The sequence below is a fragment of the Pipra filicauda genome, unplaced genomic scaffold (assembly GCF_003945595.2).
Source record: "Pipra filicauda isolate LSUMZ 115617 unplaced genomic scaffold, ASM394559v2 scaffold10_size6260569_pilon, whole genome shotgun sequence".
In the NCBI taxonomy this organism is placed as follows: Eukaryota; Metazoa; Chordata; class Aves; order Passeriformes; family Pipridae; genus Pipra; species Pipra filicauda.
The window spans coordinates 1,371,304-1,398,629 of record NW_024103541.1 but is presented as its reverse complement, the minus strand read 5'-3'; the positions used below and the strand labels follow the sequence as shown (position 1 = coordinate 1,398,629).

Sequence of the window (27,326 nt, the reverse complement as noted above, 5' to 3'; positions counted from 1 at the left end):
GACTTTGATTTTGCCATGAAAGTGTGTGAGGATTATAACCAAGGTTTGGAGTGCTGTTGGGGATAGTTGCAAAGAAGTGCTGACAAGTTTTGGTGATGGGCTATTTATTCAGATCAGTAGCTTTTACAAGAAATGCCGGTGGAATTAAAGTATTGATTTCGACTCTGCTGGTTGCGGTGTTTGAACTGTGCTGCTGTCACTAGTCCCTCAAGCTAGCAAGTCATCTTAGCTTTGATCCTGAATAATTTTTAAACCTGTCCCAGAAACTACAGTTCTGTACAGTTATTTTTTAATTTGATACTGGGTTTAGTTCTCTATATTTCATTTTGGTTTTCTTTTGATCTGCTTTCTTCTTGGTTCAGAGTTGATCTGGTGCCTGTTCTAATGATTAGATTTTATCATCCCATTTGTTCCCACGGCATCTTGCAGAACATCATCAAGGTCATTAGTCCAAGGGGCAAGTCTGTCTTCTAATTAAACCTTATATCTTCTGTTGTGGTATAACAAGTTAATAAAAGGCAGTGATGTGGCTAGGTTTTCTTTAGTATTCTGAACTGAAAGATTAGCTGGGATTTGCATATCCAGAGATGTGCATGCAAAGTGGAACGGCACTTACCTACCCTCTTTGTTTCATACAGCTTCATGTGGCCTACTTTTCTAAGGGCTCCCCATAAAGTCTTCTAGACAAAACAAGGCCAATGAGTCCCTGAAGGAAATATTCTTCCACTATCTGTTGCAGTTTAGTGCTTGCATTGTTACCTTGGGTCCGTGAGCTTTTAGAAACGGACGCACTTATACTTGACGGCTTTATATAACCTTTGTCCAGAAGGAAAATTCATTAGAGTAGTAAATAGGGGTTCATTCAGAGAGCTGCAATCTACGTGAAGTCAGGAGAGTGTTGTAGTCATTTTGAGACTGTGCAGCCTGACAGCTTACTGTGATGTTGTTAGAGAGACTTTTTTCTCTCTCTCAGACTCTTAAAACCATTGGGTTTGTACCCTTTTAAAATTCGATCAGTCATAGATTTATTTGAAAAAACTGTCCTGTGTTACTTATGAATAAGCTAACATAAAACAGGTGTAGACTACTAGCATCTTCTGGCCTGTTCAAGGCTTATTTTTAGAAAGAGAGAAGTTGATGGACTGTAAAATTAACAGTGTCAGTCTGGAAAGATGTTACCTGTAGCCAAAACCTTCAGTAACTCTTCTCTGAGCAATCAGTGTGCATTTCACTAGTTGCTCTGGTTTCATAGTAATTGTGAAAAATACCTAATTGCATCCATAGTATGCAGGAAATGTAACTTAACTACCTTACTCTGTTTTTGTTTGCACCATAAACAACCAAAGATTCTGTATTCTTTGCCAGTTTGCCTTGAAGGATTTTATTTTCGATACATTGCAAGTAAGAGCTTTGGCACCAAAGAATTCTGCATGTGGTGACTCAAATTCAGTATTTCATGCAGCATTTTTTTTGCCTTTCATAAAAAGAGCACTACTGAGCACCTACTAATGTCTTACTAACAGGAACCTAGACTGTGCCTTGATTTAATTATCTTCTGATAATTTGTTGATCTGTCTTCCATTTCTATGTATTTGTCTCCTAAATGTGCTTACTGTCAGACTACGGAGTCTGTTTTGATCTGTTGATAATGTGTGATTCTAGACTGATATTAGTGAAGCAACTGAGAATTTAGACCCAAATATTTGATTAGTATATAGCCAAACAACGTGAAAGTTCTCAGTTTACTTGGAAATTTGAAACCCCTGACACAAAGGAGACTTGAGAAACCTATTCTTAAGCTGAAAAAAATGCACGATTCAGTGATTCAGTGACCTTGACTCAGGCAGAAACTAAGTGCCCCCGAAATGTGCACATTTCAAGTTATCTTCTGAAATCCAGAATACAGAAGAAAATAAAAGCATCAGAAAATCGGAATGTCTGACTTAACATTTTTTAAAAATAAATATTTATTAGTTTTCTTAATGTAAAACTGGTGATGCCAGCAGTTAAACTGGAGTGGCAGTTGAGGCTTTACCTAGACACGCAGAGTTTTCAGAAGCATTATTGAAGTAACATTTAAATCTTTCAGCTGTTAATATTTACTAGCTTTTTTTTTCCCCCTGCAACTAAGGCTTTAGCATTAATATCATGTTTCATTTATGTATTTTAGCCGAGTCGAGTTAAAAAGGCTGTGTGAAATATTTACTCGCATGTTTGCTGACCCTCACAGCAAGGTAAGATCACAAAGACTTGGCTCGCGCTCTTACGTTACTATGTGTGCACATTTGACGCTGTTCCAAGATGAGTGTTTTGTATTTCTACCCCTGCCATCTGCTGGGGGAAACTGGCATTTATAAATCTCCTTGATTTTCATCTTTTTTACAAGGAAGGGATGTGTCTCAGTCTCTCTTATGTTGCTAGGAACCGGTCACTCCATGCTTCCTAAGGAGCAACCTAATGCCTTTCAGAGGTCACCTCCTGGAGTGAGAAGTTCAGTTTTATTTGCACTTCTCTAGGGAGTCTCCTGGTGGTCCATGAAGGGTCATGAGCATCACAGTCACTGGGGTTAGTGTGTTGGGTACACTTGAGAGCAGTTTGGGGTCTCCCCAAGGTACTATTCTGAATCTCACAATTAAAGTCTTTCATGTAGCACTTTGCCTTCTTTATAACACTGCCCTTTGAAGTTAAAGGGCGTGGCATGAATTTACAGACATTTCTTGAAAAAAAGTGGGCTAGAGGATGAGGTGGTTGGGTCCATAGGGATGTTCAGACCCCGTGGTCTTCTGTTGACAGGTAAGTAGGAGCAGAGAGAAGAGAAAAGGGAGTTTCATACCCCTTCCTTAGGAGATTTGCTGTTTAGGGCAGCCAGTAATGTCTGGGTAAAAACATCTGCTGTTGGGTTAAATACAGTTTAAGAAAGAATAAGTTTATACAAATATTTGTACTTCAAAACCACTTGGTAAACCAGTTTTAATAAACGATGGTCATGTGGAAATGACCTGGGCAGGCAGTGTTGCCTGTCACAGGTTTTGCTCAAAATGTGCATTTTTGGCCTTAATTATAGTGTGGACCAGCTGTCCCACAGGTCTTGCCCAGTGTGTAGTTCCTACCTGTAAGGTCTTAAAGTTTTGGTTCTCAGGGGTTTGGTATGTGTTGTGCAAAGAGTGAAGGTGTAACTATTTGTTTGCAAAATATTTCTGATTTCTGAGTAAGGTGAGAGCTTACTGCACTCTGGACTCAAGTATGTCTTTGTGGCAGCAGTGATCTGTTATCTGCACTGCTTTTATAGAATTATTGCTACAAACAAATTAGTTGTGGTGTTAAACACATGTAAACTTTGTTCATATAAATGTATATAAACATACGTTACTTTCATGACTGAGGAGACTGGATCTGATCCAAGGTATATAATGTTTTAAGTAACTCTGCTGAGAAAAGATTGTGTTTTAAGAAAATGTAAACTTTCAATGAATGTGTCTTTTATCTGTTGACAAACTGCATCTGAACCTTGATCACTATGTGTGCTAACGAGTGGTTTGTTTTGTTGCATGGCCTGCTTTGCCGTGGAATTCACAACAGAGAGTAAGTGTTTTCTACCCCCTTCCTTCATTCGTTTCATGTGGTATTTTAATACAACACATTTTAGACGTCTCGTTTGATTTTTTTTTTTTTTCAGAGCAATGTAGTTACTAAAATCATTCATTCATGAAACTGTTAATAACAAAGTCATTCTGAAACTCAGATTGTAAACCCCTTCCCTTTGATTATTTTTATTGAAAGCACTGTATTTCTTTTTGTGACACTTGTTTTGTTTATAGGTCTTCAGCATGTTTCTGGAAACCCTGGTTGATTTCATCATCATTCATAAAGACGACTTGCAGGACTGGCTTTTTGTTCTCCTGACCCAATTGCTAAAGAAAATGGGAGCAGATTTGTTGGGGTCCGTGCAGGCGAAAGTTCAAAAAGCTCTGGATGTTACCAGGTAGAGTACTCAGATGACAAATGTTATGGAGGTTTTTTCAGGATTACAAGAAGGCAGGAACATTTTAGAAATCCAACAGTGCTGTATAATTTTGAGGGCTCAGTCTTTATGAATACCAGAATAGAGGAGAACAAAGTTATGTCACAGTATTTCAAGCATTGAATTGAAAAGACCTTTCTCTCTTTTAGATAAATAACTTTAAAGCATAAATTTTAAAATATGTAACTGATTAATTTTGGAGTTTTGGGGGGTGTGTGTGCTTAGATATCAATTTTTTTTGACTGATAGGTACAAAAATTTACAGTATTCATAATATGAAAGGGGCTTTACCACAAAGTTTGGAGCATCTTTAATGTTGTTCAAACAGCAAATAACAGTCATGTCAGGATCAGACCTTGAATGCTACTGTGATGTTCACACAATTCTGTGCTCCATGTCCTTTTTGAGGATGTCCAGCACAGGACAGTGTTACAATAAGGTTCAGCTCATTCTGGAAAATAGGATAATTTAAAAAAAAAAAAGTAGTAATAATCTAGGAGAAAATAGGGTAGAGTAGGAAAAAAGAGGAGAGAAATCAAAGCCAGGTATGAACTCCGAGGACAGGATAAACTAGGCTGCTTCTCGAGATAAGGGAACAAAGCAGAGTCTGAAATGAAGAAGGAATGGTGTGCCAAAAGCTGGAGAAGTGTACAGAGAGTAGGTAGAATAACAATGTATAAAGATACTGATTTAGAACTTTTCTCCAGTATTCTGTCAGTAATCAACTGATCCTTAGATTTGGAGTTTCTCTGGTTGATGGTCAAGTTAAGAAGAGGAAAAGAGTAAATGTTGAAATCTGGTGTGTAAGCTTTAATGTATTGAGTTAATTTTGTCCTAAACATTTATTTTGCATTACATTTTTGCCTTTGTTTTCTTTGGACAGGGATTCTTTTCCGTTTGATCAGCAGTTTAACATTTTGATGAGGTTTATTGTAGATCAGACCCAAACACCAAATCTGAAGGTCAGTATCAAAAGCTGTTTCACTAAAGCATCAACATGCTTGTCTTACCTTGCCATGTCAGGCATACCATAAGGCATAGAACTCCTGAGAAGGTAATTAATTGTAAGTACATCCATGATATAGGAATTATATTGGCAACTTTGATTAAGTCTCTCATTCTCCATATTAATAAATGTGAATATCTTTAAAATAGGGCCCTATAACTCATCACAAGTCACTAAGAGTTGGGCTTTAAGCACCTGGGAACATTTTAAAATTTAGACATGGAATTCCTCTTCATCCTGATCTTGGTGGGAAGAAAACCTGTCTGTGCAGGACAGAAGGGACCAGGCTCTGAACATCTGGGAAACTGGGATCCCAGACACACCTTAACAAGTACTTACTGCACCAATCAGGTGTAGCATGTATAAGGTTTGGAGAAAAAAACCCTCAGAGCTTTCTGTCATTGAATCATCCCTGAGGGATACTGTTGTGCAGACCGTTTTTTCAGGAGGTTGCTGTTTCAGAAATAGGAACACCATAAATTCTGGAAGTCGTATACATTTATCTTCCAGAGACAGGAATATATTAGATGCCAAATGATTCAGGTGTTCTTTCTTCAATCACCCAAATGTTGGATCTTTTCAGACTCCAGCATCAGGCATTTTTGGTTTGAGACCAAAAGCTATGGTTTGGCATCTGGACCAATAACTGCTGGTGGAAACAGCGTGGTGGAGTTCTGATCTGCTTTTGCAAATGTACCATTTCAAGCCAGTTCTGATATTCCATTCCAGACCCTTACTGGAGTGGAATTTATCCGTGATAGAAAGTTGCTCTTGGTTTTTGGAATGTTGTAGATATGTCACAGGACTACTTCCCTCTCTCTCTTTCCTTGCCATGTGTGACGTGTCTTATCAATCTGTGGTGGTATCTATTTACTATGGGATAAATCCATCTTTGCCAACCCCTGAGTTTAACAAATCCCCTTTTCATTTCTCAGGTGAAAGTTGCTATCCTGAAGTATATTGAGTCCTTGGCAAGACAGATGGATCCAACAGACTTTGGAAACTCCAGTGAGACAAGGCTTGCTGTATCTAGAATTATAACTTGGACAACAGAACCAAAGAGCTCAGATGTGAGAAAGGTAAGCCAAAATGATGCAGTAATTTTTGGTCTTTAAAAAGGAAAAAAACCCTAAACAAACCTGTCATAAAGGTAATGCAAAAATCAGTGATTAAACTCTAACTGAAAAAAACCCTGATTCTGCACACCTCTGCATACTGTCCAAATGAAATTGTCAACTCATTATAGACACAGTTTTGAAGCATGCCTTCATATATTTTTTTTCCTAGTAGGTACCTAATCTCTGTGTGACTTTAACTACTATTACCATGCAAAAAGAGATGATAGTTTGAAAATGTGCTTTTTCTTAAGCAGTCTGGAAATATCTCTAGGTTTTTTTTTGTTTAGTGAAGGTGCTGTGCTTTGTAGACTGAAATGTAGCACAACCTCAGTGTTATAATATTGTTAAAAGAAAGTAAACAAATCAGTAAACTGCCAGAGGCTCTCAGCCCTTCTCTTTTAAGAGCTGTGTGTTTATCTCTACCTGGAAAAAACTGACACAATTAGGTCAGGCCTCGGTAATAGTTAGCTTGTTCTTTATCTTGCTCAGATGCAAGTGTCAGGCAAGCTAAAATGGGGAAGATAGGGATGCTCATCTCTCCCAGGAGAAAAGCGAGATTTGGTTTTGTGTACCTGGCATCTGTTACACAATTTAAAATTACCTTCTATTCCCAGTAGGAGTGGAAGACTTTGAGATGTACTTGACTTTTAAAAAAAAAAAAAAAAACACCAAACTTTAATAATTCCAGAAGGTAAAAATTGTATGACAATTTGACACTATATGCACATAAAATGCCAACTTAATATTAGAATAACATATGATTTTATAACTTTGAAAATAATTAAATTATTTTTATTTGATTCCAGTGAAAAGATCACTGGGTATCAAATGTGCTGCCACTGCAGCATTATGGGATAGCTGAAACAGGGCTTCAGAGAAGCTGTTAGGGTGTGTGCTCTTTGCTTGCTCTCATAGAGCTGACTGGTTCTAGAGAAAAATATCTTGTCCTCTATTCTGAAGACTTTGTGCAGGGGTTATTCACAGCAGTGTAACTGAAATTTGCTTCTGTTAGACAGTCTGCCTCAGGAAAAAAAAGAGGACTTTAAATCCTGGACTTAGATCTGGAATATGCATTTGCATATCCAAAGCCAGAAAGAATTGAGCAGTCAAAGCAGCTGCTTCTCTGTTAGAGTTCAGGTAGACCTTAAGCAGTTTCCTCTGCTGGTGATCTGTGAGGGAGAGCTGGAATTACTTTAAGTAAAAATAGACATTGCAAAGCAAAATCTCTGCATATTGCTCAGCAATTTCAGGAGAAATATTCCACCGTTAGGGGTCATCATTGCTGCATGCAAAGTGGAGCGAGGAGTATCTGCTGCAGCTGGAAGAGTTGGCTGTTCCCTCTGGGATGTGGGGAGCGGTTGTTCACAGCGTGGTGTCCGTCATTCTGTCTCTCTCAATGACTTGCAGAGCTCTGGCAAAACTTCCAGCAAACTCCACCTGAGCAGTACTTGGGCAGGAGCCTTGGGGCTGACAAGAGATTACTGAATCTAAATTCTTTTTATTAGACCTTCATGTGACTTGGATTTGCCTTTGATGCCTGTAGCTTTCAAATAAATTATTACACAGTTAAGCTAACTTAGGCTGCTAAAAACGAAGTCTCAGGTGATCTTTATTTCATCATACCGTTGCTGTATTATGCTTTTATTGAGAACAGAGTACAAACCACAGGCTTTAGAAGAAACAGTGCAGCAAGGGATTTATAAGCAATCATTGGCCATTATGTCTGTCAGGACTGTAGTTAACAGACTAATAAATTCATTACGCTGTAGTGAACTGGATTATCAGGGGCCAACCCTGGCAGGTGAAATGTTATGAAGAATATAATTAAAACATTGCCCTTGTTTTTTTTGGAACTATAACTTGGGAAAAAAAAGAAGTACCTTTTTTTGAAATTAATAAAGATGATTAATTTAAGCATCAGAAGATTCTGCCCTTGTGGAGGGTGTTGTGGTAGCCTTCAAGATCTGAGGTTTTCTAAATGTAGAGCAGACCATGAATTGTAAACACTGTGATGACTTAAAAATGGAGAGGGTATTTGAGGTTATTGGGAAGAGGGAGAAGAACCAGTTTCATCTTGAGATGATTGAAGGATTGAAGTACCACAAGAGGCCTGTAAAAAGTGTAAAATAAGGTAGTTTTTGAATAGGATCCAGACTTGAGACTACCAGTGCAATCAGCTTAGCTCCTGCAACCTGACAGGAGTGCACATTATTTTTGGTACTGAGGACTCCTGGCTAGTGTTGTCCAGTCCACCTGTACGACTGTGGCTGACTTGGTGGGACAGTGATGCCAGTGCTCAGCTACTTGTGGAGGCAGGGGCTCTTTCCCCCAAGAAATATGGTTCCACATGTTCTTCTTACTCAAGTTTGAGTTACTGAATGCTATCTTAAAGCAAGTAGCATTTGTGTGTGTGACAACCATGCTGTTATGTCTGGATTTTACCTTTGAACAGAGGCAGGTAAAACAAGTTTCACTCATACTGGTGATCTCTGTCAGTGGGCAAAGTATGTGGCTGCTGTGTGCACATGGCAATTAGTTGTGCAGATCTGATGCTATGGTGGCAAGCAAGGTGTCTGTTCAAGAAATGGATTATATTTTCAGTCAATGCTGAGATTATTCTTTCATTAGTGATCATCTGTGTATTACTGTGGTAATAATCTGTCTATGTGTGGTGGTCATGGAGGTACCCAGTCTCCTAGCATTGAGGCACTGGAGGAAAACAGAGCCAAAAATGTCATTTTAGTAAAAAAATTTTTTCAAACCGAATGATATAGCTTTACTAATAACTTTGTGCATTTTTGGGACAACTACTTGAACACACTTAATGAGTACACTTAACCAGTCTGACACTTGGCTTGAACTACAGATCATGTTTTGTAGCTAGGAAAATCAGGAAAAGTCAAAGGAAATGCTGTTGTGCACAAACCAGTTTATGTTCCCATATGGAATGACATCTGTAGTTAAACATAAGCTCTGTTAACACAAGAAAAACATGATGTACTTTGAGGAACATCCAGTTGATACCAAAGAGTGTCATTGACAAAATGCCGTGACTCCCTCTCAGGGCAGAAACCATTTAAGCTGCTGATAGTAGCCGTGAACTGTGTACAGTTAAAATAATTGTCAAGCTTTAGCTTTAAAATAAGGTGATCCACAGTGTGTTATGGGTAAATATTTGACTTGTTTTAAAGATTGTTAGTACTTGTGGGCGTTTACCTTGCATTCAAGTTATGATTTGCTTCCTGCAAGCAGTGCTGGAAAAAAGGTGGAGACGATTGTCCCCCATGCTGAACAAAAGCCATAGGGTAGGAGCAGGTCCTGCAGCACTGCATGGAGACTTGGATGGGAAGTGGCTCCAGTGCAAGGAGAACACCTGTTGGTAATTCCCACACGTACAGCCAGCTTGCTGCTTTTTCCCCAAGCAGAATTGATCAGTGGGCAGGGCACAGATCAGGATTTCAGATAACTGAGCTCTGATTTTGATTGTGGTAGCATCTAACCTTGTGTGATGCACTTGACTTTCTTCTGCCTTGGTTTATTCCTCTTTGTAGCAGGGTGTTATTTCTGCATTTTTCTGGAAATTGCTGAAGATTTGGTGAAATAATTTTACAAAAGCCAGTTAATTACCACACAGAAAAGTAACACAATGGCACTACCAACAGTGTGATGACTGATCTGAGGACATAAAATCAGTAACTTCACCATGTTATCACACTGACAAGAAAGTTATTGTGCAATCGTTACGTAGGTAAAGTGCTTATTGAATTTAGATGACAGGCACGGGTTCTGTGTGAGAAAATACTTTGACCCTGGAAAAGAGCTATCAGTTTGAGAATGGAATTTAGAATAAGGCTTCTGATTTGGCTCTGGCCAAAGCCTGCAGAAACCTCCTGTCCAAGGCTCAGCTGAATGGAAACTTTCATTAAACATGAGCGCCCAGACTTTGAGGGTGTGGAATCAACTGTGAGGGCGTACAGGATCTTAGTGTTTAGGAGGAGCTTATACAGACTGAAGGAGAATGAGGGCTTCTGAAGTGAAGGGCCATTGACAATGCCTACTGTCTTGTTAATCAGCCAGGCTTTGGTCTTAATGATAAATAACAAGATCTGTAGATCTGTATTGCCTGATTGGTATTTGGACTACTAATCTCAGGGCAGAAGAATTTTTTACCTTTGTGCCAGGTATCCTGACTGGCTTCTTTGTTGATGAAACATTTCTACAGTGGTTTTATTTTACAAGCCTGAAGGCATTTTTACATGTTATGGGCAGCCTTGTGTCACGTGGACATCACGTTCTGCCTTCCACTTATGTAACTGGGAAAACTTTTTCTTTCAACTGTCCCACTTGTCACTGCAAGCTGCCCTTGAATACAGACAGTTGGATAGGACTTGGTAAGAAACTGGAACCATTGCAAAGATTCAAAAGCCCAGGAGAGTGCTTGTGTTACTGTGATTTGCATGAAGATTATGTCCCTCTCAGACTACCTCGGGGAAGGGCCCTCCTTGGACTGGCACCACTGGTGAAGTCTAGGGGTATCCAAAGAAAATGAGTTTGGGATCAGGTTTTTTCCCAAAAACTGATTGAGTAACTGTTTCTGGATTACACCAGAACATGAGGAAGTTTTCAGAGAGAAAGCTTCAGGTTACAAATTCTTCATAAGCTGAAGCAGGCAATGGAGATGTATTTACTACTTTCACTAGTAATCCTCAAGGTCATTTTCTGAGAAATATTGGTGTTGTCACTTTGATAAGGAAATCCTATCTATCAATAAAGCTGAGAGCAACTTTGGATAAAATATTGCTGTGATATCTGTAGCAGGACCAGTGATAGACAGGATAGCAAATGCCTCTAAGAAAATGAAATCAGGCTCCTTTGCAACATGATGCCATGAGACCTCTAAAATCTTCTGAAGTTTTAATTTTCCATCTAGCATCAGGCTGATTTCAGCAACTCTGGGACAGAAGCTTCACTGTAAAAGCACTCCCAAAGCCTCTTAGGGAGCTGAAATGGTATTGTTTATCTTTACTGGTGTTGAGCAATAAACGCTGTTGGTCATGGCCTGTTACAGTAGCAGTGGCAAAGAGGATGTTTGCAGAAATGCTTTTGAATGGCAAATTGTTTTAGTATTCCCCAACCACAGGCCCTTGTCTTTCTGGGTCAGAGGTTTCTCTGGCACTCTTGCAATATTCCTGCACCAGATTTGTGCATCTCATGGTGAGCCAAGTTACCAGAGAAGCAGACTTTAGGATTTCATTTCAGGCTTATGGAGTCTTAAATAGGACTATGTCCATGCTGCTGAGGTCAACCTTTTAGCCAAAGTATATTCCTAAAGAAATCAAACTCAGTCTAAATGCCCAGAGGAACTCCTTTTAGGCATTTAAACATAGTCAGTGCTAGGAAGAAGAGTGTAGTACATCAAAAATGGCACCTGGTGGACTTTAGTGTTTACTTGACTTAATGCTATTAGAACAAAAAGGATCTCTATGTCCTAGTTGTGTTTCCAAAATAGTATCCCTCCTTTTCTGTTTGTTTTGAATTTGATGCTACAGAGCTATGAGAGCCCAAATGTTTTTAGTGTACGCAGTATAAGGAAAATGGCTTTTACCCAGTGTTAGTGACCAGAAAATCATCACATGCTTGTTGGAAACATAGTGCTGGGGTAAATTTCTTTGAAATTGTTCTCGTCAGTTTATACAGCCTTCTAGTATCATTTGAGTTGAAAGCAGTTTGCAATATAAGCACATATTCTGTTTGCTAGAAGAGCTAGTGCAAACACACACACCCCTACATAAATATAGGTGATGTATCTATTTTGAAAATCAAGTCTAGAGGTGATGTTTACATGATGCATTGTAGAGCTGTTTGGACTGTGACAGGTAAGTTTTCCACGCTTCCTCTATCATTTCAAAAATCCGTGCAGATTAAAGTGCATGTTTTCATTATAAACCATATGATTTCGGTAGCTTTTCTTCTTTCTTTGCTTATATGTGGGAACTTTTACCTCAGAGTTCAGACTTCTATCATGCCAGGTTAATAATAAAAGTTTCTTGGTTGTTAATGAAATGTAACCTTTGTTTCTAATCCTGAAACCTGTTTCTGCAACAGATGTCATTTTGTAATGAACAAAGTTACTCAGGGTAGCCTTCAGCAACTTGTTTTCTAGGGTAACATCGGTTCTCAGGAAACAATGAACGTTTTTGCCATGGTCTTTCCTGTGCCCAGGTCACAAAAGAACAACACACATAAGGAGTTGTAATCCATTATGGAACAGTAACCCCAATATGTGATGATTTGATGCTGCATCGTTTTTGCTGTCATTTTTCTGAGATGCCTTTTACACTTGTAATGCAACCATCTCTGGCTGGTAAAAGCCTTTCGTGATATATAAAGTGTGTGCTGTGTAAAACACAATGGCAATATGGATTTAATCTGTACATGAGTTCTGTATTTAAATCTGTTAAATAAATTCTTTTCAGCATGTGGATGTGAACAGCATATTCTCATACAAGTCTCTTGGGAAAACTGTGTTTAAAAACTTGTACTCAGGCTGACATGCTTGGATTATGTATAAACTGCTGAAGCCATTGTGCTTTATATTTTCGCATCAGTAATATGGATGTCCACAGCCAGCTGATTCTAGACCTGAAAAAGGAACAAGCAGGAGGTTTGGTTTGGTAGATAGTTTGTTAGCTTAGTGCCAGCTAACACTTAATTGTCTACTGGAAAGTACACTGAAATAACACTTGCTTAGAGCCTGCAAACTCTCAGTCGATGTGAATAACTCGCTTAACATCAGCTGCACTCATTGGAGAACTGAAGCCCATGTGTGCTAATACGAGCTGCCTAATGTGTTAGTGCTGCCTCTGATCTCAGTGGATCTATATTTGATCTGCAGTTTAGTGTAATTCAGAGTGACATGAGCGAGTTTCTCTGTTCCAGTGTGCCTTAAGTTATTAAAAACCACATTTGCCTTAGCCTGGATGGTGAAGTGTGTGATGCATACAGAATATGCTTGTGTTCATCAAAAGTGATGTTAATGAGGATCTTCCCCAGGCAGATCACATGATAAAAGGCATTTGTAGGCAGTGTTGGTCCATCAGATTGATGCCCAGACTGGAGACAGGAGTTTATAGCTTTTTGACTGTTTCTTTCTCTGAACTTAGAGATGTCTGCGAGGGTAGGTGCTGGGAGATGCACCTATTCCCCTACTCCTGGCTGGCCAGATAAAAGTACCATCTCAGTTCAGCACTGCCTGTCTCTGCACCTCCGTGGAGGTTTTCAGGTGGTTATAGAGGCCACCAGGAGGTTGCCAAAGCAAAGCCTTATAGGAGAACTAAGGGATGATCTGTAAGCCTGAGAATTGTGACTGAATTTAATTTTGAACCAGTGCTGCCCTCTGCTGAAAGGAATGCTTTTCTGATGATATAAAATAATGCTTTTTGTTACTTGAAATTAAGCAAGAAACTGACTAAAACTCTTCTGCAAAAAGTTAACATGTACTGTTTAGATGATCGAGTTGAAATCTATATTTTCTTGAAATAATATCAACTTTCCTGTTTGTCAAACCCAGACGATGCATAGTTGGGTGGGTGAGGATTTGCCAGCTAGGACAACTACAGCCTCCTCAGGGCCTGGTGAAGGAAACTTGGAAGAGAAATGTAAACAGGTAGACTGAAAGCCTTGTGCACTAATCACACTAATTGTGTTTGGAGTCTCAACTCAACTGTCTAGCTGTGTAAAGAGACCTGGACTGGAAGCCTGAAAAAAGTGTGTCTGTCTGAAGTAATTTTTGGCTTTGGTGTGCTTCCCTGTTAACTCTTTTGTTGTGGTCCCTCATAAAGGATCAGGGTATGAAGTCCTCTCCTTTTATGGAGCTGCCAGTGTTGGGAGCCCATTGGCAACAGATGTTTGAGTAACTTGGAAATTGTCTTCATATAGCTCAAGCAACTGCTTATTCTGCTTGGTTAACTGGACCAGCAGCAGCAATCATAAGGCACTTGTATTAACCTTAGGTCACTGACCACATTTCTTTTCTAAAATCAGTGGATTTTTCCAGTTAACCTGGAACTTTTTGCTTAATAAGCCCAAACCATTTCAAAAAGACTTTATTATAATTCAACCAAGTTGCAAGGGTTACATATTTTGACAAATCTGGCTATCATCCACTGTCTAGGTGAAACTAAAAAAAAATGTTGCTAAAGCATTTGTGTCCCTTTAGCAGCCGACACTGTTGGACAGCATGAATTGCACTGACCCAAGTGTGAAACTCTGGGAGCTGCTACCGGCTTGTGGAACTCTATCCCTCACTGCATTGTGATAAGGAAAATAATGAAGTTACATAAGCAGTCCTTTGCAAATGATTCAAGAACCTGACACAGAGCCAGACCCCCTCTCTAGCATAGTCAGGCTCTGAAGTCACTGGAGTTTCTCCAGCTCAAGCCAGCAGAGAACAGCTTCATTAAGATTAGATAATCTGTAGGGTCTACGTTATATGTCACTGGAAGGAGATGGATTAATGTTCCCTACTAATGGTACAGGGACACAAAGGCAAGGGAAAATTCAGATATTACTCTTTCTTCAGACTACGTATCATCAAGCATGAATGTTGCATGGAGAATGTTTGTATAGTGTACAGAAATAAGTTTTTTATTGCTTGTTAAATATATCTACTCTGTCAGTATTCTAATAAAAAAAGATTTTCAGAAGATAACCAGTGATTTGGAGATTATGAAAATATCTCACAAGCTGAAAATCCACAGATTTAAAACTGTTAGAAACACTATCTGTAAAATATGTCCTTTGACTAGATAAATGTATGCTAGATAAATGAAACTTAAAGGATTATCAAGTGTGCCAGATCTGACTATTAAAACAGATGCAGAAATGCTGCTCCTGATGCTCTTCATTACTGAAATAAAATTAACTGTATTAGAATTGGGAAGTATTGCAGGAGTGAAACTTGAAACATGTTATAAATGTAATTTCAAGCTAGGATGTACCTTCCAGCTTTTGAGGCCAGTAGTAACAGTGTTGATCTTATGGTAGCAGGGACCAAGACCTTTTTCTGTTAAATATTAAGTAGGAATTTATGCCTGCACTTTCAAATAATGGCTTTTGCCTGAAATAAACCTGGAAGTGCAGTTGGATAGGTGAGGACTATTTAGAAAGAACATAGACAGGGTTTACCCACGTAACTCCAGTAACTCCAGATGCCTTTGAGACCTTTACTGGAGCACCACTCCCAGGACGTAGAAGTACTTGGCTTTATGTCAAAAAGCATAGACTCTAAGTCTGCTCTCTTTGAGGCCACAGAAGATTGTGAGTATTGGGAGCTACTGTTCAGCACTTCATTTAAAGCCCAGTGACTATTTGCAGGCGACAGCAAAGCTGCTGAAGCACACTGCGTACACAGAATACTGGCAGACACTCCTAAAGACAAACTGTATTTTGTGCCAAGAGGGAGGGTGGACACAGTTCTGTTTTTATTAAAGCCAAAACACAAAAGTGGAACAAAATTGAAGTGACTGGTGAGACCTGAAACTTTTCTCAGCTACTCCTGTAGGATAATGTCTGTGCTATTACTGTTTGTGTGTTAGGGTTAAATTGTCCCAGTTAGGTAACTCTGTGCTTCAAAGTGAAGCCACAGAATCATAAACTCCCTGGTGGAGCTTTGGTGAAGGTTTTGCTCAGATCTGTGAGATGCATCTTGAACATCTCTGGCACACAAGAAAGGTACCTCCAGAATGTCCCATCATAGCGTGACTGTGCTCTTGCACCTGTTTGCTCTGTTTACTTAGGAAGTCTCCAAGGATGGACTTCATTTCTAACCCATCAATGGGAGATATGTGGGACAAAGGTATCTGAAATCCTTTCCCACCTTGGGCAGCCCCTGACTTATCAGTTGATCTCTCCAGATATTCTAGTCTGAGCAATCTCTCAATCTGGGAACCTTGTTGATCACTTTGTGTGGATTTTGGTTGGGGTGGGGGAGGTGTTCGTGGTTTTTATTTATTTATTTATATTATTTACTTTATTTTTTATCTCAGTGAATGTGAGATCTGCTTGTTCTGACACAGAGGATCTGCATGCCCACTCCTAACCAAGGATACGCATGCCATTCACAAACAGGAATGTACTTTGGCATGACTTGTCACTTTGCATTCAGTTCAACATGCTGTTTGTTGTTCTGAGATCTCTTGTTTGCAGTAATATTTTTATTACAGAAAATACAAAAGTTCTTGGATCAAAATGGACAGAAATACACATCCTTGTTGGATACCAGGCAGGCTTCCTGGCAGAGTTGCCCAAAACTTCGGGTCAGAGGAGGATATGGATATGGAGGATATGGAGTTAAGAAAGTCATGGGGAAAATTATCTCCCCACTTCTTTCATCCTTAGATTTTTAGTATGGAGTGAATAATATCATATTGTGTTTCTGTTGAAGTCGGTGAGAGTTTTGTCAGGAGGCATCATGATCCATCTGGAATGAAATCTGAAGACTTTACTGCAGTCCTTGGAAGCCCGTTGAGCGTTCTGTGCCTCAGTTTCTTTGTTGGCCATATGAAAAGGATGATACTTACCAAACTTCATGGATGGAAAATGTTTTTATATACAAAGCTGCGTTAGTTGCTTCTGATAGCAGAAGGAGCAGTATAGCCTGAATTGCAGTTTGCACACTGAAACAATGAGATACTTTGATTCCCCTCCACTATGACAGGGTTCTTGTGTACCCAAGTTCATAATCTGTTAAAGATTCTGCTCCACAGGGAACTGCAGATACACTTAATTATTGCAACTGTACAAACACATTATTTATTAAAAACTCCTTTAAATTGATGAGAACAATGAATGCACATTTATCCCCACAGCAGGGAATTACATTTATACCCTCTTCAAAGTTCTTTTTCATTTTCAGGAGGTTTTAGAAAGTTCCTGAAAGGGTCAAATGCAAGTGTCGGCTCTTCCTAAGCCTGTGTGTATGCTGTTCCAAAATAAGAGCATGTGTAGTTTTTGCTGCTTACTTTATGAGCCCAAGCCGCTATCAGAGGTCCTCCATCATTGCTTCATTATTATTGTTCTTTTAATCAGTGCTTGTGTTTTTGTATCCTTTCTAAGTAAAGGCATGGAGGGGAAAAAACCAGAATTGGTGCAATTCACCCAGGTTGGATGCTGCTGGGGAAGTCTAGTTAGGAACATGTGATGTTAATTACTCTTGCAGAAATGCACACTGTGATTTATTCCGCTTCCATTCCCATTTGATTCCATTGTCTTAGTTCAGGATATGCAGAGCTGTATGTTTGCTAATGGATTAGTGGAGATCCTGTTCTGGCAGTGGTTCTGTGAGGTAGATAAAGCAAACCCTGTCCAGTAAAATTAATGGTAAAATTCTCAATTGTTTCAGTGGTACCCTGGTTTCGCTTATTAAATTTAGGAAATCTGGTGAGGTTTAGCCTGTCCGTGGTCAAGAGAATGGTGGTTCTTGCCATCCTAATAGATCTTCCACTTCAGATGGAGTCTTCTGTTGCTGAAACAACCTCAGTGGTGAGACTTGCAAGGAGAGGTGGATGGTCTGATGAAACAAACTTGTCAGATCCTTAGGAAGAGGAGATATTGGTTGGAAAGAGAAGTAGTCCCATTCAAACTTAAAATAAAAAGCATGGAAACGACAAATTGCAGTCCTAGATCCTTCATACTTATCTGAGTTTCTGGTTTTATTTGTTTTCAGTAATTTTTTGCAGTAACTTGTTCAATTGAAATATGTGCTGGACAGGTAAGAGTTTCTCATTAGCTGTGAATAGCTGTACACTTAATATCTAAGAAATCAATGAAATAAATGCAAAAAGATATTGTAAACGCTAAGAACTAAAAAATTGACTGTAGCTGTTAGTAATTCCTTATTATAAATCACAGAGAACATTTCAAAAATTTGTCTGCTATGGAAGTCTTGTTCTTGAGTGAAACACACATCCTGTTTCTGTAATGTTCATTACTAACAGAATGCATGTTCTTTTCAAAGAAAAAAAACTGATGGTCTCTTCTTTCTTCTTCCTTTCAGGCAGCACAAATAGTCCTGATTTCTCTCTTTGAATTGAACACTCCTGAGTTTACCATGTTACTTGGTGCCTTGCCAAAAACATTCCAGGATGGTGCTACCAAGCTCCTGCACAACCACCTCAAGAACTCCAGTAACACCAGTGTGGTGAGAAGCCCTTGTCCTTGCAAACAGCAGAACCCCAAAGGGAGCAGCTCATTGATAAGCTGTTACAGATGTTCAGTAGTTTGAATTATCTGTAACTGTTGTCTTCAAGCAATATGGCAACAGAGGCTTTTATTTGATGGTACTTTTATAGGGGCCATTAAAATAAGAAACTCAGTTATTTTAAAGTTTAATATAGTCATAACCAGAAGAGATTAAAAAATGACTGAGAAGTGCATAAAAATTGGTAGGGTTTGTCCTTTCAAGTTGGTGGTGCTTTTGAAAATCCTGCCAGTAATGACTTTTGACTAAAACAGATCATGACACCACAGATTTTCTGAGCTTTTGACTATTATTGAAATCAGTTTAATAACAGATGTATTATCTGTGAAGAAACTTGCAGGACCTTCAATGTGACCTACAAGGTCATCTTAGTCTATACCTAGTGTCTTATGTTTTGCTTTACTATTTAGCTCTTACATATTTTTGTTTCCCTGAAGGAATATGTTAGTGGAGGATTTAAGTAAGAAATTTCTTTCCCCCCTCCAGAGCACTCCCTCCCTATCTTTGCAGGGACAAGTAGAGGGACAAGTAGAGCTTTGTGTAAGCTAGAACTGCAGCGTTAGGCTTCCAGGCAGATGGTCTGGATTCTCTAGTACTTTTTGTGTGAAGAGTGTCAGAATTGAGAGCAATTTCTACTCATTTTGCTGTGGTATAAATGGTTGTGCAGGCCAGTGGAAAAATGATAAGTTAGACTGCTTACTTATGCTCGTAACAAGCATAATCAGAATACTTTAGACAATGTGGAAAATAGCTGCGTAATTAAAATGTTAAATTGCCAGGATAATGGTCTGCATATTTTGGAGCCTGGCAAATCGTTTCTGAGAAGCTGGATAGCCTGCTGAATTGACAAACCATTTCTCTGGCAATATTTTCAGGCTGTACATGTTGTGTAGTTAAAATTTCAGGTACTGTGGATTGTAGAGAAACGTACATATACTTTCTTTATTCTCAGAGTAGTACCTTCAGGAACATATTAATGACTACATGAACCATGGCTTTAGGTCAAGAAGCAAAATAAACACTGCACGAAGCTTGTCTAGGGCAAACAAAGGCAGTGTTTGGACCTGTTGTTGTATTCCTGCCTGTGCATTGCAACATATTGCTAATCTTTGTCTTCCTGCTTCTGTGTCAGGGTTCCCCCAGCAATACCCTTGGTCGGACTCCTTCCCGGCACTCCAGCAGCAGAACCAGCCCCTTAACTTCACCTACCAACTGTTCCCATGGTGGACTGTCTCCAAGGTAATGTGGCAGGCTAATTAAATCACTTGCAAAATATTAAAGGATTTCAACACTGAGTGTGCATTTGTAGAATATGACTCACTTTGAAAGCAAAAACAAGATGGAAAGGTTACAGTAGATTGCTCCAAAGAAACAGGGTTTGAACATGATAATACATGGTTGGTGATTGACTTCAGTATTCCAGACCTCATGTTATCTGTGTAATCTCAGTGTCTTTTCTTATAATATTAATTTGCTTTCATAACTAGGCCTTCTCCAAACTACATTTGTGGGGTCAATGAAAGTAATATTAAATGGCAGCATTAGAAATAAAATCTCGTTGAGGTTGCATATATCACAAAAGATAGACTGAATTTCAGGTCACATGTTTCAGGTTGTGTCTATTTTTCAGGCGTGCACTTGTGATCAATAATTCCTCTGACTGTAGTGCAGTGCTTGTGCTGCTGAGAGAAGTACTGCATCTCCTGTTCCCTTCTTATTCTTTGTGAGGATGCAGGACAAGCAGAGGTGGTGACTGTGTTTCAGTGCTGAATATCCCTCAAATTGCTCACCTGGCTTGATCTTTTGGGTGGTGGTCTGTTGCTACCACTTGTTTTACTGAAGCTACAGATGCTACCCTGGATTATATTGGTCCAAAATCTTTTATTGAGTCAACGTGGACTCTTGGATTTTGGGAATGTAGATGTTTTGCACCATAAAAACTTAGAGCAGAGGAGATGACAATTTAAACAGTATGTTCTGGGAGCATAGAAATATTGGAGAAAAGTATTAAGTTGTTACCTGGACAAGCTGATTCATGCTGGGGAAGCTTAAAAGCTGCTGCTCTTGTCTGCCTGCCCTCTCCATGGGAGGTCGCTTCCCTTTGTCTTAGAAGAAACAGAAGGGTGAGGACTGCAGTTCTTCAACCAATATAGTAATTTACACTGAAATATGTTGATCTGCCCTTGCTGTGACTTGCAAAACTCTGTCTGGAGGGATGCTTAGACATGTGTGTGAGTTTCCATGTGTCAGGAGAAGTACAGGCCTTTAGCCTTCAATGAGTAGCTAATTCCAGCAGCACAGGAGCACATGGGGTTTCCTGAGAAAATTTTGTATATCTAAATTCATCTTTGTGACCCCTAAAGCTGCTGTAACGCAGAACTAAAACAAGAGTTTGCAAGCTAAGGTCAAGTTGCTTATTATGAGTTTTTCCACAAAGGTGTCATTGAGAAATTAAGTGGTAGCGTTTCAGGGGAATGGTTTCAACTGTGTTGCTTCCTTTTCAACTAGCTCGAGCATTGTTTCCCTGCTTATTTCTGTCATGGGAAATTATTAACTGAGATATGTCTCCTTGTGGTTGCATTGTGGCTTTGTTAGCCAAGTTTGTATGTGGCACTTATTTTATAATTCCACAACTTTTTACCATGCTTTTTGGGATTTCCCATTGGGACACAACTGTTTTTCCACTTCACTCACTGCTTTGCATTTTGTCTTTGCATTCTTTTCACCTCTTGATATCAAAATATGGATTAAAACGTTCAGTGTGGATTGTTGCTGTTGTTTTCTAGCATTTTGAGTTTAGGAAGTGGAGGGTTTTTTAGCCCATGTCATTTATTCTCAAGGAATAGTTAGAGAGGGCATGTAATTCCAGGGTGTTCTGCCATTAAGTCAAGACCAAAACTGCCGTGGATGCAGTGGGCTGGGAATTTCCTTTAGAAAGCAATTATTCCTTCAATTTTCTGTGGAGTTCTTGGAGATGTTGAATCAGAAAGTTAGATGTCTTTTCAAGAAGTGTGTCCTGCTTCCTTGCTGGATTTAGTTATTCAAGAGTGATGTTTAAGAGTTACTCTTCAGTGATAGGTGAAGGGGGAAGCTGCTATGTAAGTCCTTTAAAATATTGACGGAAGAAGTTCTGCTTTTTTGGTGAGCAATCTCTGGGCAGTAACAATAGCTGCAGATTTTTACCATTTGTAAAAATGGCAGCAAGTACTGCAAATCAGGGGCAGTAGCTTCTGATGCTCTGTGGACTGCATCCTTCTTGAAAATGTCTTATGTAGCACAGTTGGACCACGATCCTGGCTTACAAGGGAGAATTAGCTCTGGTTGTCCTTCTTTTAGAAACAGGCTTTGGAAGATGTGCTGACAGATTGAGTGAAGTAGGGTATAGTGTAGTATAGCATTTTTTGGGATAGCTGCTGCAGTAACTTGTTTCCATTACAAATACTTGTCATTTGCTATTCATCAGTGGGGTAAAGTGTCACTTTTCTCTCTTCAAACTTGAAACATAAGCACACCCAGGTCATTCTGACAGCATTGTAAAAGGATGAAGATTCCCAGTTTCTTCGTGTAGCCCTCCTCCAGAGCTAGGCTTGGCTTTACATTTTCATGGGACCCATTGCCAAAGGTTTGTAGCGAGGTTGTGTGTGCCTGTTGCTTCCTGGGGTGCTCCGTGTGCTGGCCCTGCTTACCTTGTCTTGTAAAGCCAGCCTGAGTGCAGTCAGTGGAAGGATTATCTCCAGTTCTTAATGCCAGCTTTAGTTTTGAAGGTCAGACTTTCCTTTGATTTTTTTTTTCTTGATGCACAGATTGGAGTCTTATCTAGAGACATACCTGTCTTTGGGGCTGAGATATAAGTAGAAAGGATATGTTTGGGTCCTCCTGTAGGAATATAAAAAAGCTGCTAAGCACAGCTGCTCTCCCATTTTACTAATGGTTTGTGAACAATATCCCCAGTATTAATCATCAGGGCTTCATTGATACAAACTAACTGTATTATGCATGTGTTCCAGATGACTGATTTTTTGAGGTGTATTGGGCTCTCTGAATAGATTTTGAATGTTTTGGTTGAACTGAACTCCTCCAACAGCTAATTTGCCTATCCGGATGATAACATCTGCTAAGTATGCCCTGATGTTAGGTCTTCAGAAGGGTAACATGCCTTCAGGGCCTTGGACAGAGTCCTTTCTCCTGCCTTTGTTTCCTCCCTCCAGTTCTTCTTCATGATCACTATAACACATCCACTACATCTGTGAGTTACTTCTGCATTTGTACCTGCTTTTTTTTTTTTTTTTCCTTGGCAGTTTTAGTTTTTGGTGAGAGGAGTTATGGAAGAAAGAGGTGCTTTCTGAGGAGAAGAAAAGCAGGGAAGGGTACTTGGGAAGACTGAAAATAATAGGAAAAAAACCCCAGACTTTAGACTGAGAGAAAAGAATGTTCCCTAGGCAATTCACAGATGAATGGCTTGAGTTTGTGTTGGACAGAGAAAATCTTCTGAGATTTAATAAATGATGCTGTATGACAAAAAGAAAAACACTTAAGTTGTGAAGTCCTTTGGTGTAAGAGTACTGTTCTGAATGGTGAAGGAACATCTGTAAAGTCAAGTGTTACATTCAGATTGGGAAATTTCACCTAGAATTCTGTAGGACTATTTGAAGGAATATCCAATGAATACATTTGCCCTGTTGTTTCTGTCATTATTAGTAGTCCAGAAGTGTGTACGTGGTTCTAATTATTAAAATCAAACAAACAAAAACCACCTAAAGAAAAAAACCAATTTAGTCCTTCAAAGATCTCTAGAGGAAATGCATCAAATAAAAGGCTAACTATTTTATTTGGCTATGTAAGTTTGCGTGTTTGCTTTTTCACCGATAATAGAAAATACCATTAAAAATAAAATTTGACACTTTCAGTATTAAGTTTAGCAAGTCAAGGCATGGAAACAATTAAAATCAAGCCACCCACTTTGTACAATAAGGACAAGCCTGCATTGTTTGGTGGCCTCTTTGCAGGCAGGTGAGACCTGAGCTGTGAGACTTCTGATCAGCAGTCTGGGAGTCTGGAGTATTTCCATAATAATAGTGGCATGTAATAGCTATGGGTTTGATTGCTATTTAAGGAGTGAATTTCTTGACACTACTCTTCAGAGGAATTTTCAACTGGCTTTGCTGCTGTTTGCACTGGAGCAATTCTTGACTCGTTTGCCCCTTCTGATCTTACGATATCTTTCACTTGCATATATAAAAATACGACATTGCAAGACAGTGTGCTGTGTAATAGAAACAAAGTAGTGTCGTGAATACTCCATCAGCTCAAGCATCTGTATTTTCATTTAGAAGGTGATTTTGAAAATCCACGTACCATAAACAGAACAGAACAAACGCAGAGGTTAAACAAATTGACACAGGGATGGATGCCTTGACCCAAAGGCGCCGGATCAAACAAAACCCCAGAGGGGCTTGTGGAAGTTTAAGGAGAGATCTGAATCAACTCAGAAACTGATGTCACCCAGTCTTTCCAGTTCTGTCTGCTGAGACATGAGCCAAGTACCCAGTTTACATGATGTGTTCATACTCTAGACTGACTTTCACTTGCTGCATATTTGGGTTCAGTTTGAATCTGGTGAAATAGGATCAGATCTAAAGCCCTCTAAAGATTTGCTGATTGTTTAGGGCCTGATTGCAGGCTCTTATAGAGGCACCAGGAGACAAACTTCATAAGGTACCTTCAGATGCCTCATAAAAAAATAAACTCCAATTTTCCTTTCTTCCAGGGAAATCCTGTTGCTTAGAAATATGTGCTTAGAGTTTGAATACAGATGTGTGGTCAGGAATTGGTTATGTAGAACATTATAAGAGTTGTTTATAGAGACTATATCCATTTGTAAAATCTACTGGTTAGTACAAGCAGGGACTGGTTTTTTATGAATCATATTATTATGTTAGGAATAAAAATGGAAATTAATAATAAAGGCCAAAACAATGACTTGTGAGGCTCAACGGAGTATTCTTGTTTAATTTTGTTTCTATTAATTTTCTTTCTCTCTCCAAGGCAGCATGACAGCACTAAGCCACTCAGATTATAGTTTCTTTTTTTTTTTTCCCCCTCCCTCTCCTTTCTCTGTTTTTTTTCTCTCTTTTGTTTCTCCTCTGATCACGGCAGTCGGCTCTGGGGTTGGAGTGCAGATGGGCTGTCGAAGCACCCCCCTCCCCTTTCTCAGCCTAACTCCATCCCCACTGCTCCTTCCCACAAGACTTTCAGACGCTCTTACTCTCCCAGGTAACAAGCTACCTGTTAAACCAACTTGTCTGAGGTGTCACAGTATTATTTACCTTTCATACTGTGGGATTTGTTCAAATGTGGGACTTCAGAGGCTTTGGTTTGAAAAGAGATGATGACAGCTTTCAGAGAGCACAGATGATGGGTAGCCACTTGCTCGCTGCTTGGGGAAGATGCAGCATGTAAGCAGTGAAAAAAGAAAAGGAGTTTTTTCAGACTTACACCCATTCAGGAAGGTGGCAGAGAGGTGCTTCACAGTTGGTTTCCAACACAGAACACAGTTGCTGAGCACTTTTGGCAGGCACTGGTTGCGTTATGATACTATGGGCAGGATCTTCAATTTGGCTACACTGTGCGCCTGAGTATTTTTAAATGGCAAATACAGCTCAGGAGTGACTTCACACCGAACCTTATGTATCATTTTAACAGCTGCTTGCATAGTGTGATTGTGGAACATTCTTGAAATTTGTAACATTGAATTTAAAATTGTTCTTACCACAAGATTTAGGGGTTATCAGTCTCTAATTTTGACATCTGTTCCTTTTCCTGTGCCCTCACATTTTTTTCCAGTCTGCATACAGATTTTGGATCAGTATACTGGACTAAAGCTGTATACTGGTTTTAATCAGAAAAACTTTTTCAATACAAATTTAATTCATCAGATGTCTCTGAAAATTCTTTGGATTTTTTCAAGTTTGTACCTTGACAACAGAATATCTATACATGTGGTTTCTCCTGACTTAAATATACCTGTTACCTGAGGAAGGACTAATACATAGTTTTTCCTTCAAACAAGAAGTTCCTAATGAAAAACTATTGAAAAAAAAGCATAGAATTTTTTCTTTGAGGGCTCAAAATTTGAGAACCTGTGATGTATGAGAGAGAAAATAGAATACAGTAGTTGATACCCCTGTAAATACCTGCAGAATTAAAACTTTAATGTTCTGATTCTTCTAGGACACTAAGATATATGTGGAGGGAGATCCATGTTGATTTTTGGAATAAAACTAGTTGAAAATGTTTTTTTCAGACTTTTATTGCCTTTTATTATCTGACATCAAGTTTTGGAGTTATTTGACATATATTCCAACCCAGAGCCTGAAAGTGCAAGGAAGTGAGTTACTGTGTACTGCTTGAAGACACTAAACTGTGGATTACTTACGCGTAGTTTGGATTGGAAACGGAATAACAGTTTATGGAAGTAAAATGTATTTCATGTCAGACTGGAAAACTGCCAAATTGTGTCTTGATAAACTCGTAGACAGCTGCATTGATTTTTGTGCAGCAGAAGATGGAAAATAATGTTGTGACATCCGTAAACACTTCTCATTTCTACTCACTTCTTATTCATCCTGTGCCTTTCCTCTAGTTTTCTGCATGGGTCATAATTTTTTTTTTCCTTTTGTGCCTTTTTTTTTGTCCTGAAAGGTGAGTGTAGTTCCATTTTATTTTTATTCCCCACATTGTGTTGTCTGTGAAGTATTCCAGTGCACATACTGTCAATAGACATGTGTGTTCACATGTAGAATTTCCATTCATGTAGAACGCAGCCATAATGTTATCTCCTGCACAGGCTCAGTCTTGACATATGAAATCTCTGGATTCTTTAGATTTTTATTAAAATGTGGGTTTGTGCTTTGACAAATGCATCAGATTGGTGGCTCTGTTGAGAATTTGCCTTAGTCCTTTAGCACTGAAGAGTCTGTACTTTGTTAACAGTGTAGGGCAAAATTCATCCCTGAGGAAAGATGTGATGATTTCAGCAGAAGATTTAGTGCCAGTATATTAGTAATTATTGATCTTTTTTTTTGCCATGGATGTAATTGTGTGACCTTTGGTAAGTTGTACCATCTCTTGGTGTGAGCACACAGGTACAGTCACATGTATACCTTCTGGAATGGTGGTTTCATTGTTGTTTTGTGTATTTGTATGAAGAACCCTTTAAGATCAACTAATTAAACATGCTTGAGCTCAAAACGTCTATTTTTGAGATCATACGAAACAAAGATTTTCCTTTTCCTGCCTGATACTTTTAAAGAAAAACTACCTTCCCTTCTATCTGGAAAACCATCACAGTGCATTAGTGTTGTTCAGCTGCCTGAAAAGCCCTAAAGACTTCGACTTCTGCAGATTTATGAAGAACTTTGTTTCCTGATCTTGGTCTGTTCTTTAAGTGGTTTCTCTTTTCTCCCTGACCTGTCAGACACTGTTTCAAGTTGGGGAGTTATTCTTTGGTTTCTTTGCCAGAATACATGGTGCTGATGCTTTGTGAGTGTAGTGCGAGCGCGTTGCTTGGGAGCCAGGGATTATGGCTATTTTCAGTGTGTTAATCTCGAAGGAATTGGGCAGCACCAGTTGTATCCTCTATCTGAAGTTCCCAAGTTTGTTCCAGAAAAAAAGTGGTTGTAGATATTTAATATCCTACCTTTAGTTCTATTGAAAACAGTAATTGTGTACCCAGGATTCAGAAGGGATTTTCTGGTTTGATCCCCCCCACTCAACAATTTTTCTTTTGTGGAAAAGAAACTCAACTCTTTGATCAGCCATCCACCTCCAAGCCCATCCTGTCATCCTTCCCAAACTGTTAAGAAATAGTAATTCACCACTGTAGGGAGCCACTTCTTACCATTTGTTGACAAACAACTTGAT

At 39.2% G+C, this 27,326-nt stretch overlaps 1 protein-coding gene across 29 annotated transcripts in view; it reads left to right on the top strand.

The window, feature by feature from the left end:
* Positions 1-27,326, top strand: part of CLASP1 (cytoplasmic linker associated protein 1) — a 174,512-nt gene that overhangs the window by 123,908 nt on the left and 23,278 nt on the right. For 15 of the 29 annotated variants that reach the window (XM_039381657.1, XM_039381652.1, XM_039381663.1 and 12 more), the window contains 8 exons: positions 2,171-2,234; positions 3,580-3,582; positions 3,819-3,982; positions 4,905-4,983; positions 5,963-6,106; positions 18,201-18,344; positions 19,537-19,643; positions 24,561-24,677. In XM_039381657.1, coding sequence (XP_039237591.1) covers positions 2,171-2,234; positions 3,580-3,582; positions 3,819-3,982; positions 4,905-4,983; positions 5,963-6,106; positions 18,201-18,344; positions 19,537-19,643; positions 24,561-24,677 — 822 coding nt within the window. The remainder of the gene's footprint in view (positions 1-2,170; positions 2,235-3,579; positions 3,583-3,818; positions 3,983-4,904; positions 4,984-5,962; positions 6,107-18,200; positions 18,345-19,536; positions 19,644-24,560; positions 24,678-27,326) is intronic. The other 14 variants (XM_027725610.2, XM_039381687.1, XM_039381730.1 and 11 more) reach the window with 1 other exon arrangement.